The sequence below is a fragment of the Mizuhopecten yessoensis genome, unplaced genomic scaffold, assembly GCF_002113885.1.
Source record: "Mizuhopecten yessoensis strain PY_sf001 unplaced genomic scaffold, ASM211388v2 scaffold7441, whole genome shotgun sequence".
NCBI lineage: Eukaryota > Metazoa > Mollusca > Bivalvia > Pectinida > Pectinidae > Mizuhopecten > Mizuhopecten yessoensis.
This window is the reverse complement of record NW_018407049.1, coordinates 209024-222477: the sequence shown is the minus strand read 5'-3', so window position 1 is coordinate 222477 and position 13454 is coordinate 209024. Positions and strand designations below refer to the sequence as shown.

The 13454-nt window shown below is 35.5% G+C and overlaps 1 protein-coding gene across 1 annotated transcript; it reads left to right on the top strand.

The window, feature by feature from the left end:
* The first annotated feature begins 1364 nt into the window (after positions 1–1364).
* On the top strand, positions 1365–8340 carry LOC110453531. The gene is made up of 5 exons (XM_021502507.1): positions 1365–2195; positions 2588–2702; positions 3671–3737; positions 4371–4481; positions 5189–8340. The coding sequence occupies exons 1-5, from the start codon at positions 2047–2049 to the stop codon at positions 5239–5241; spliced, it is 495 nt and encodes a 164-aa protein (XP_021358182.1). The 5' UTR covers positions 1365–2046; the 3' UTR covers positions 5242–8340.
* Positions 8341–13454: the final 5114 nt, after the last annotated feature.

The window sequence follows — 13454 nt, the reverse complement described above, 5'->3', positions numbered from 1 at the left end:
GATTCGCAATGGACCTATAAATTATCAGGGATTGAAAAAAAAATACTTTTGGGTTTCAGGCGACTTATCTTAACATTGATTTTATGGATGTATTTTACCTCGCAAACAACGATAACGATAAAAACGGTAATATAAGGCAACAGCATTAAAAAATGTTTACAGAAATCTATAGAAAAGTTACATCCAGCAGAATTGATGGTATATCTATGAGCACTACTATGTCATTTACTGTATTTAAGCACAAGAAGATTTGCAAAGGGCTAAATTAGGATCAATATATAAAAGGGAGACAACTGCATGTTTGACTACATAGTTTGTACGGTATGGAGTGATAGAAAGATATTGATACACAAATAGACCGAACCTTTTCAAAAAGAACATTTTCGAGAAGTAAAAAAACAAAACGGTCTGTAGTAATTACAAACCCAAATTTCACTTTTGATGAATAAATACGTCCCAATGTTAAGAAAACAAACAATATGGTCGTAGTAATCAGACAACTTCTTATCAATTTCTCAACAAACAAACCTTTACTTAAAAAAATATATATTCTCACAGCTATCTCATAGTCATCACACAGCCATCTCATAGCCATCTCACATCCTTGCCATAGCCATTTCACAGCCATCTCATAGTCATCTCACAGCCATCTCATAACCATCTCACAGCCATATCATAGTCATCACACAGCCATATCATAGTCATCTCACATCCTTCCCATAGCCATTTCACAGCCATCTCATAGTCATTACACAGCCATTTCACATCCATCTCACAGCCATAGCATATCCATCTCACAGTCATCTCACAGCCATCGCATAGCGTTGTCACAGCCATCTCACAACGATTTCACATTCATTTCATAGCCATCTAATAGCCATCTCACAGCGATCGCACGGTCATCTCACTGCCATCTCACAGCCATATCACATCAAACGCCCAAACAATCTCATAGCCATCTTACAGCCATTTCACAGACATATCGTAGCCATATAACAGCCATCTCACAGCCATCTCACAGCCATCTCACAGCCATGTCATAGCCGTCTCCCAGCCATCTCACAAACCATCCACTAACGTTGTGGACGAAGGCGGCTGGTTTATCAAACCACAACAATGTAAGAAAATTAGAGGAAATAGTAGAAATGACAGAGAAACAATAAGGAATAGGTAATAAGGATGGAAATATACCGGGAAACATTACGATGTTAGTGTATAGTTATTTATATAGACAATGCAAACGTAACTATCTATACGTCATAGTTTACATATGCCTTTTTAAACTTAGCCTGGTAAATCCAGATTAGCACATCGGCCATTGTGTCTATAAATAAGAGCACTTCCAAGTAACGAAAATGTATTGAGTCACTTGACTTAAATACAACCACTCTGAGGTGTGTATTGCTTGTAACCACAAGGTGAAAGTCCATTTAGCTATTTGAATCAACATGAGGATGAAAAGGAAAAGTTGTAATTTCAAAATAATCATCAGTATGGATTATTGTGTCGTTGTGAACACTATGCTGAAGTCAGTGAATTACAACAGTAACAACATGTTTTCTTTGACAATTGGCTAAAGTATTCAATTTGTTAAACATATTATCAGCAAGTGTTTATAGAAAGCACTGAAAGGGATACATGTCATATCGGATACCTTCAGGGAGAATCTCAACCGTGCCTCACGCCAGCCTCATAGGAGAATCTCAGCCGTGCCTCACGCCAGCCTCATAGGAGAATCTCAGCCGTGCCTCACCTGCCAGCCTCATAGGAGAATCTCAGCCGTGCCTCACGCCAGCCTCATAGGAGAATCTCAGCCGTGCCTCACGCGAGCATCATAGGAGAATCTCAGCCGAGCCTCACGCCAGCCTCATAGGAGAATCTCAACCGTGCCTCACGCCAGCCTCATAGGAGACTCTCAGCCGTGCCTCACGCTAGCATCATAGGAGACTCTCAGTCGTGCCTCACGCCAACCTCACAGGCGAATTTCAGTCGTGTTTCGAGTAAGCCGCGCTGAAAAAATTGCACAAATATATAGTCCCGTTGTCCATGTACATTCCCATCATGGAACATGAGCCTGTGCCATGTACATGTAGAGGTCTCTCAGTCTTCTGCAAAGATGGACAGATATTTTGGTCCTCTTTGTCTATATCAACGACCATACTTGTTGTGCTGAGCCTTTTCACCTTTCCCCAAGTGTGAGTAATTTATAATTTATAAAAAAATATGTAACCATACAAATACATGTATTACCTCATATTTGTATTAGACTTGCTGATGTCTCTCTTGGAGATTCTATGGGTTTTTATAAATAATCAGTCTTTCTAAAGCAAATACATAATTTATTTCTTCTTCAGTGTACATTTATACATTGTTTCTGTTTATAGATTTTATGCGCCAGTAAATGTATCATCTATTGGATTTACATTCAACGTTTGTTCTTATGTCTGCACATACAATGTTTATTCCTATGTATGTATACGAATTAAAAATATATGTCGATACATTGTTTTAACATTTTAATGTAAGTACATACAAGGCATTTTCATAGCAATTTTTGTTCTCATATCTTCTGTATTTGATTTCCTAGGTACCAGGGAAAGAAATTTACGGAGCAGGAGATCGTCTACACGACTGCTGTTTTCGCCGTGTGTCTGGTGACAATAGCAGCAGCCATCACCTGTCGAATGTACGGTCATAAAATGGTAAGGCAATTGTACAGTGTTATATTTAAAAAGTATATTTTATTAACAGATAACTAACAAGAGAATACAGATGTGTCAACAAAACAGTATAATTAGAGCACAGCATGAGTAAAGGACAGATTTATATGGAACCCCTTGAAAAACAAGGAGATTAAGACCAGATGTTCCGAAAGGGTAAGCGTCTTATGCTCCACCGATGACCACGCATTGTATGTGAACCAAATCTCTTAATCTCTAAGTAATGTCAGTCACCAAAGGGAAAACATGGGAATTGACAACGAAAACAACATGGCACGCGTATATGCATAATCAAAACAACAAACGTTTATAAATCACACAAGAAGATATATCCAAATGAAATCATGATGGCAACCGTTACACTTGCATTTCTCGAAACATTGTGTTGTATATTTTACCGTTAGAAATCGACATCTATTAAAGAAATAATGATATTCGCATATCTAGAATATAAACAGCGACATGACAACGTCAATGTAGGGGAGCATGTTCTTATTATCAGGAAAGGGAAAGTTGAAGATAGGAAAAATCGAAATCGTCCCGCTTACCGTACAGCTTAGTAGTAAGCCGTCCCTGTTAGTAAGTTGATAGTAAATATCGAGGAAAAACTGCTGATGTAGAAGAGTCAGTTGTGGTGTTAATTTCACGTTCAGGATGGTATATACGATCGCCATAGCCAAACTTTCTTTTTTATTTTAAGACAGCAAGTGTCGGTATATGTGAAAGTATATAGTGGATATTATATATGACATTATATAAGTAACATATGTCGAAATTTATGTGTCAGATACTTTACTATGTAATTAGTGACCAACGTGAAGGTTAATGCACCACAAATATGGGAATGGGTTGTGATAAACCGATAAAACGGATAAAAAAACCAATATGATTTATGTTTGTTGGAGTACAACTGTCATTGTTTACCTACAAACTGTTTTTATTCATTCTAGGATAAGACAACCACAAAGGGCGGCAACAACAAAAACAACATCAGAAGGATGATGCATAAGTTAAATGGTAAGTGCGAAAAAACACTGCTGCACCGGCCACGACTGGAACGAATGTTCCTTGTTCATTGTAGCCAGGGTCTGGTGGTTTCACACCTGAGTCGTCAATATATATTTTTAAATCCGAACTTTTAATTAATACATGAAAAAACGTTATATAAAACAATCGCTTAAACATTTATCCAGTCAATCTAGTTGTAACAGCATACATATCGTATAACATTACGTAACGAAAATTAAACGTATTTCCTCAAAACGTAAAAAGTAGTCGAAAAATTTTGCTTATCAATGTGACTATAACTTTGCAACAAAAAACATCAAACTGGAATAAAAGTTGGCACGCGTGGAAGAGGGACGAGTTATTCCCCATTGTTGATAAATTGAAGCATAGCATACGTAAACGAAAACTGTATCAAGTAAGGGGTTTATTAAGCTTTGTCATTTGCAGTAATCTTTGGCTACTTTCTTTGGAAATCAAATGGCTTTATTTTATAAATATACGAATTTATTTTATTATGTGTGTCCGCAGGAACCCGCTCAATGATAGTTGATAATTTATTTTTTAGTACATGTGTATGCTTATAGGTAACTTTTATTCGTAGTTGGTAGTTGATATTACAGTGTTTTATATACGTCATTATAGAGCTCTGTGCTGGTATCTTCCAAACCGTCCTGGGAAAACAGAAGAAGAGGACAGTGCTTGCTGAAGTGACCGTCTATCAACGATCGTCTAAAATGGCGCCAGAAATCGCAAGTAAGTCATCTTACTAATAGCCTTAAAAATACTACGTGTATTTCCCGTCAACATGTCTCGTGATGGGGAGGATGAGGAGGGGAAACTTTGCAGCCTCTCATTGTAACACGGCGGATATCGTAATTGATCTACGCCAAACTTGGGCTTTCTATCTCTGTTTTGTATGTCTCCTTGTCTCTCCTGAAACTAACATGCCCATTGTACATGGTATATCTGTCTAGGCTGTACCTTACATGGCGATGATATTTATAACATTGATGTATTTATACCGCAGTAACAATTCTAAAAAAAACCAAATTGTGACGAGTTAGTATTTCTGGTTCTATTATTAGAACGCGAAATACAATTAATATCACGTAATATCTGGGACGTTTTTATATATTTGGCTGATACAAATGTATTTGAGGATCGTTTTGGTACACAAACGTTACATAAGTTGGTTTTGCTTTCCTTTTAACTTTCATTACTACTTGATACAAAAGAGTCAGTTATTATATCTTTTGAAAAATATATGCATGTTTATCCCAAAAAGTGTGAACACCCTGTTCTCTTATGCTAATTAACGGGGTTTTTCTATCACATCATAAAACGATTAAATCCGTTTTTCTGGTATAATGACTGGGCTGAGTTGCAAATTATGACGATCCATTATTTTGTGAAACGCTTTCTAAATAATCTAAAATTATGTTATTGTGGTTGTATTTTAGGTCCTGTTGTAAGTACATTATACATTCCGATGTCACCGTCAACGTTCGTCTGACTACATGAAGAGATTCCAATACTTGGTCGTCCGGTCAACCAACAATTTCTTATCCTTTGCAAAGCTTTGCATACTAGTTGCTGTCATGTTTTAAAGGCGTATATGAAGTCTGAGATGGATGGAGACACTAATTTAAACACACATAAGTCAGATATCATACGCCGTATGGGATTGTATGGCTGTGTCCGTATCACATGTATACGTTGATGTTACGTGAATATGATACACAACTGTGAATATCATATAGTTCGCTGGGTAAAGATGATATACATATTTTGTTGTTGGGTAAATACGATACTTTAATATAGATAATTTGATTGTTGGGTGAATATAATATAGATACATGTATTTGGTCGTTGGGGAGGTTTTTGGCAGTTGGGTGAATATAATATAGATACATGAATTTGGTCGTTGGGGAGTTTTTTGGCAGTTGGGTGAATATAATATAGATACATGTATTTGGTGGTTGGGGAGTTTTTTGGCAGTTGGGTGAATATAATCTAGATACATGTATTTGGTCGTTGGGGAGTTTTTTGGCAGTTGGGTGAATATAATATAGATACATGAATTTGGTCGTTGGGGAGTTTTTTGGCAGTTGGGTGAATATAATCAAGTTATTTGGTTGCTACGGGAATGTCTAGGATACATTGGAATCAATACAAGGTTGTTGGATAAATTTCGGTTGTTAGATAATATGTCTATTGTATAGAGGTAGTTCTATATAAGAGTCATATCATCCAATAATTATTGTACTTCAGTAAATAATTTTCAAAAATAATGCATTGGTTAATAGATGTCACGTGATGACCCACCAACTTCTTAAGAGGGTCAATATCACTTTAGAGGAAAAACATGGCGACGTCTATGTCCAGAAAATAAAAGTTTCACAAACAGTAATTTCCAAGTACAGTCTCGATGTTTCTCAGTCAATACAACATGGTAAGGTAATGCGAGTTGTCTTCCCTAGTTTATGTAAAATAAATGGAAAAGTCTTAATGTTACAACGTCAGTGACTGTCAACATGGAGCGGTTTGGCACACAGCAGAACTGAATACAAAAAATGCAAAATAGCCTATCAACAAAGAGTTAATAAAAAAACACGCTGTCATGTCTTTGTAGGATAAAAAAGCGGGAAAAGGTGGAATGCCCATTTCGAAGAGCATGTTTGTATAACGGTTATATGGAGGTCACCACTGACAGCTCTAAACTGTTTTCATTCCAGACAAAAAAGTTAAAAGATGCGATAAATTTGTATTCTAGCCGAGATTACAGAATTAGAATACGTAATGTATACATGATGAATCTTACTGACGTAGTGTAGCCAGTTATCATGCCATACAACACCAAGTCCGGTATTTACACAATATGACAATACAAGATGTTGTAGCCAGTACATTCGGCTAACCTCGGCCGATTCTACGTTGGAAGGAACTGGAATCGGGGCGAGGTGTTCCGAATGTCTAACTAGATGTAGATCTGCCGAGGTGTGCCGAATGGTAGCCAGTAGTCAAGACTCCTTTTTGGCTGGAACTTTATCGATTGCTATCTACTCATCATATCAACGAATTGCAAAAAGAAATAATACATTATCCCAGTAACAAAAAACTCCGTTTTGACCGAAAATCAACGGCTCTTATCCACTAATAGATTGAAATGAGAATATGTTTTAGCGCTATTTTACTCTATGATAATGTGATTTTATTATTCTGTCCTTAAATTCGTTTTGTCCACAATTGTTATTAGGTTCACATTTTCAGAAATTGAACATGTATACGGTATAACAACGAGTATGTCGTGCTGAACATATTAACTGCATATGAAGAATAACTATAAGTATGAAATGAATGCAATACAACAAGTACCCATCTGACGTCAGAGATTGCAGTCGTTTATTGCACGATAGGATCTTTGTCCCTCGTGCTGTCTAAGACATCATATGAACACGTGTGTTTAGCAGTATTTCATATAAATTACTGTGAACTACGTATTTTTGCGGTAGTCTTATACTTATATTCTCCAACAAATCAATTTACATTGTATTTAAACTGTGCGCTGTATATAGGCATATTACAATTATATGCAGAACTTATTCACCTATCAAGACTTTAAAGATGACATAATAGATACTGTAACGGTACCTATTTAACAGTAGTCTTAATTTAGCGCTTTTCGCGCTTTTTATGTTGTGCTAAGTCATCAATGCGAAATGAACACAGGGCTCATATTAAGGAAAATTCCGTGTCGCCAATTGGTTCTGGTATGAAAATATTGTGTCGCCAAACTGAGTTTTTATGTCGCCAATTGTTGACGCTCACACGACCTTCAGTGTATATTTCAGACAAAGGATTTATCAAGAACTAATCCACTATATATATTCATTCTAGTTTCTTCTTTTGTTTCATATGTATTATTAGCAGAATGCTAGTTCAAGAGAAAAACAGAAAAGACAACAGTGTATTCAAACTTCTATTATTCTCTCTCATCATCTGTAATACTTTATTTTCATATTTTTTTTTTATCAATTCAACAATGCTTTTTAAGGTTTTCAGACTAAACAATACTACATTTAATCTTCAATTCACTTTTATATCCCTTCATTATATATGGGGCAAAGAAGAAATTCCAACAGCGTGGGGTTCGTATCCTACGGACATACCTCCATTAGGATCCAGTGTTATATGGGATTTTACCGTCTATATTACTTCTTTGACCCATACCTTCATTATATAGGTATACATATTCAAGAAATAAATACTATTGACAATACTGTCTTATTATTTTGCTGAGCTACAAAGTCACTTATGTCCAACAGTTTAACCCAAAACCTTGATGCACATGTCACAATACTGTTATCATCATCTCATTGGGATTTATATACCTTTACCACGCCTGTCAATTTCCCGATTTGGGTTAAAAACCTATCATCTTTTTGGGGGAATGGTTTGAGGTCAACCACTGGGCGTTTGGGAACTTTTAATGTATCTAAAATATGTACTACTAATTAACATCTAGTTGATGGCAAGAAAACAACAAAGGATGAGTGTCTATAAGGCCCTTTTTTGGCCCCGGAATATTCGGATTTTCACCTCCTTAATTTGTTCAAAGATGTCCTATTGTATTACATGTGCAAGAACTAAGGTAAAAATTTGACCGAAAGTGGGTTTTGGGGGTACCAAAAGGGGTAGGGTAAATCACAAATATAATTTGCTGTTTTTAAAATGAGCTTTAAATCCAAAATCGTACCATTTCTGTTTTTAAAAACATGTGTAGATTAAACAAGCATATTTGAAAGAATGAAAAATGACAGAAATGAAATCGTCAATTAAAGATTGTTTATATAAAAAGGAGGATTAAGTCAGGGGGTTGTTTTAGGTGATTTTTCAAATGAAAAATGTTTTGTTTTCTCAATAATTTTCTTTCTAATTTATATTTTGGGTTGAAATTTACAACTTTGCTCATTGGAGTTCACTTACGTAAAAAGCATATTCACTACACACTTTCCTTTTGTTTTATACTGAGTTATGGCTTCTGGATCAATCTCTAACTATGCAATTTCAAATATCTCTCAGTCTTAAGTGAATTAAAAGGTGCAGACCACCCTTTAAACGCTATCAAGGATAACTTACAAATAAAAAATGGCGTTTGCAACCACAACTACTGTAAAATGATTGATTTAATATTAAGTATCCTAGCCTCAAGGAAAGTATCTGTTTTAATCGTTACAGTTAACCCATTTCATTGTTTTATTATTTGTTCTGCCTGTTTCAAAAATTAAGGGCTAATTGAACATAAAAGTTATTTTGGTATACGCATACAACTTGGCATAGATATTAGTTATATGATGATATTTAATTTGTGAAAGTTCCATACTTATCCCACAATGCCTTGAGTGAACTCAAATGAGCAAAGTTGTTAATTTCAACCCAATATATGAATTAGAAAGGAAACTATTAAGAAAACAAAACACTTTTCATTTGAAAAATCACCTAAAACAACCCCCTGACTAAATACTCCGTTTTATATAAACAATCTTTAATTGACGATTTCATTTCTGTAATTTTTCATTCTTTCAAATACGCCTGTTCAATTTACACATGTTTTTAAAAACAGTAATTGTATGATTTTGGATTTAAAGCTCATTTTAAAAACAGCAAATTATATTTGTGATTTACCCTACCCCTTTTGGTACCTCCAAAAACCAACTTTCGGTCAAACTTTTACCTTAGTTTTTGCACATGTAATACAATAAGACAATAAGACAATAAAACAATAAGACATCTTTGAACAAATTTAGGAGGTGAAAATCCGAATATAACGGGGCCCAAAAAAGGACCTGTGAGACACTCATTCTTTCCGTCAAAATAATTAATTAATCGGACAAATTCATACAAAAAGAAAATAATTTCGTTGTTCAGAATCGTATACTTTGACATTTTTACTGTTCAGTCAAAAAAGCACAAGATACGGTTTCCACCATGTGGGTTGGGACCCATTTGTCAATATATCTTTCCAAAAATTAAGTTTTCAAGTAAGTGTCGCATCGTAAGGAGAGAACATAAGACTTTAAAGCCTCTCTTTATGCTATTTCAAATTTCGGAAAAAAAGGGTATTTCGTTCAAGTTAGCCTAATGGTTGCCCCATATTCACAGATTTTCTGCTGGCCTACATGGAGGTTGATATTGTTTGTGTTTGAAAGCTACATTTGTCTCGAATGTAAATTAAAAACAATCACATTAATTTAGAAAATTTGCCATAAACCAATATTGCTATTGGGATTATAATTAGATAATAGTATTTTTCTATTTCTGAAAAGGTAACCTACGTCAATATCTTCAACTTTAAAATTAGTGCTCTTAAGTCATATTCATAGATCCATATGTTGCAACGTAGTTATTCCGATTCAGCGTTTTGGCAGATGTTTATTTGATTTACCCATACACAAAAGGTACATACATTTCGTTTTGTTTTGTTTTTATCCTCAAGAGGATGAAAATGTTTTTTTCCTACAAGGTTGGTTTTGGACAACTTTTTTTGTTATAATGAGGATGTTTATCAAGGTTAAAACTTGACTTGTTCCAATAAGTTCTCTGTTTAGGTCATTTTGGATCAGGACGTTCTGACTAAATGTCGATAGTTCAAATTGAAAACAACGAAATGTTTTAATGTGACAGCTCGTATACCAAACAGATAGGTTAATGTAGAGGAGACGGCTGATTGATAGGTTAATGTAGAGGAGACGGCAGATTCATTACAATGTAGATGTTTTAACATCATGTATTTTTTTTCTAACTATTATAATTATTTTACATCAACATTATCGCCAGACAATTGTTTCAGTACTACAGTATTAAAATCATTTTTCCAAATATTTGTTTGTGATAGTTTTCTTTTGCTGCTTACAAGAGTCATATAAATAAAGAGTATTTGCTTATTTTCATTTGTTTTATATTTTTGCTTTTCCATTTTTTGTCTTTTTTTGTTTTACAACATTCCTTGTGATTTCATTGTAAGTTACCAAACCGTCATAATAATAGTCTCTATCAGGATTCAGAGAGTCTGAGAAACATGGCATTAAAAACGATTTGTTTCGTCGTCAGGAAACTCTACTGCACACAGTCTTTTAAAATGGACCGGTGTTTTTCGAGGTTGCGGTGACGTTCCCTTGTCGTTTTGTTAGTGGTAGAAATTTAATTTCCTGGAAGATTGATTCCAAGAATTGAACACAACAACTAACGTTTCTTATGGAGTAGCATTAGACCAAACAACCAACAAACAGTCAACTTAACAACGTCCGTATCTTGGGTAAAAAGATTTTCATCATAGTCTGTCTTAGCGAAAACCTGTACATTTGGAAGACCTGTAAGAATCGGAACCAGACATGAAATATAACAATCGAGTGTTTATGTAGCAAGTTCATTAAAGACAGAACTATTGGTCTTTATTGGTGTTTGGTTTAACCATAATCTATGATAAAGTCATTTTCCGAGGAAAAATACTGACTCTATTAGGGTTATTTTCCGAGGAAACTGTTATCTTAATGCTGTTCGAATTTTCCTTTCTTTATCTAATAATGTTGTTGTCGTCACGCTATTTTTTCCAGAAAATTATAGTGCCTTCGTCAAGTTTGTAGTATCCCGAAGTCACGGAAATGGAACATCTACCAAAATCGAACAAGGGACCTAGCCAATCGGTTTCCATGCACGTATCATATGATGTGTTCTTATTTCACTTTCGATGAAACGGGATGACATATATTATTGCACCATGACTGTCCAAATGTCATTCTCATATTATTGTCCGCTTCAATCTCAATATATTTTTATGAAAATTCAAATAGGACTGTTTAATGACTTAAAGAGTTCAAGGTCAAATCTTAGTAATACAACGTACCACTGCCGCGTCTGTACCCGGAGGTTTAACTCATTCACTCCTGAAATTCCATAATAAAGTATTCCAATCTTTGAATTGGAAGAGTTTAAATGTGTCTGCAGGGATGAATAAGTAAAGATCATTGCAAGGAATAAACATCGAATCGTAATCGTGTCTTGAAAATATATGGGGTCACCTGCCCGACCACGTGTTTTTTCCCCGGGTGCACCAGGTTCCTTCCCTGTGCGCTATCATATTGGCCAACTAGAGTGATTAATATAAGTTGAAGTAATTTGTTTCATCGTTGTTGTAAAAGAAATAGTTTCTATTTTAAATCTTGTATTAACACACGCGTAATAACTTCACAGACGGGTGTATCATAGATCGACTGTCTGTGAAACACTGCTGTCATATCCGTAAGGCTACAGCATGGTGTCAAATGGCAAACCATTGAATAACTCGCTAGTAACAAAACTACTTAAAACTTAATGAAATGAAGAGGAGAACATGCTTCACAAAACTTTAAAGAACATCAACCATGGGTATTCATGTGCGCTATTGATGTGCATTGTTAGATTTACAAACATAAACTAAGTAAGGTTGGGTAATAAAAATTAAAGATACTCGTCAATATTCGTACATTTAAGTGAATGAACAAAACTAGTGTGTATAATCAGCAGTGAACTGGTGCGAGATATTTCTGTAACTTATACAAGACAAAAACAGGTTGACGATTTTCTCCGACGAGGCGATGCTAATAGACCGCCATTAAAGATTCAGACACAATGTCGTAAAACTTATTTAAAGATCATTCGTGATCCTTAAGTCCCGTCAGTGGGAAAGGACAAAAGCAGAAATAGAAAGCATTCCGGAAACAGCTTCCAAAATATCTAAAGCGGTAGCGCGCTAGTAAAAGCTAAATTTAGCAATAACGGCCATATTTAAACGGTTAACTTTAACATGGATTCATTAATATGTATTAAAACTGTCTTGATTAGACCTCCAGCTGAGAGTTATAAACTGTAGACTTTGTAATGTCCTTCATCATACCTTCTGATGTCGTCGTAAGGTACATTCACAGAATATCACACGGTAATATGATAATGACAATCGAGTATGACTCATACGTTCGAACAAGAAATACCCAGCACAATGTTTTCTTTTACGGGTCATTTCGAGTCAAAAAGCACTAGAAATAGACATTCACAAAAATTATTACATCAAACTCAAACTTTAGAAATCTCACACAACTTTATATTCAATGATGGAACCATTCAGTATAGAGGGAGGATGGGAGGGGGAGGTATCCGTACTAGAGATCCAGAACATAAACCTAGTTCCGGTCTCTACACAGACTATAAATTATTAGCTCTCTTCGTTCGTTGCGTCGTAACTTTATAATGTTTACCATAGTTCAAAAACAGCTAACAGAACCACTCATTATAGGTTGTATAAGCCTTGAGTAATCCAAAAGTTAACCAAACACAATACATTAAATCCTTCTGAGCGAAATCTTCTCGCTCACGCACTCACGAGCTCGTGTATCGCACAGTAGTCTAAAGATACGGAATGATTAACACTGGTTAACCGGAGACGCGTATAGATTAATGTTCTCCAGCCTGTGGTGGATCGCCGAGAGACTACAGATAGAACAGCGCCAATCAGTAGTTGGTTTAGACAAACGTGCTACACTTCAAACCAACAAGCCTTTATTTCTTTTTCATTGTTCGTGATGTAATGCCAAACGAGCATAGCTTCACTAGCGAAGACGGTGGGGGGAAACAAACATCGCTCTACCATCAAAGACTGCGGGGGAAGAAATGTCTCTCTCACTCTACCATAAT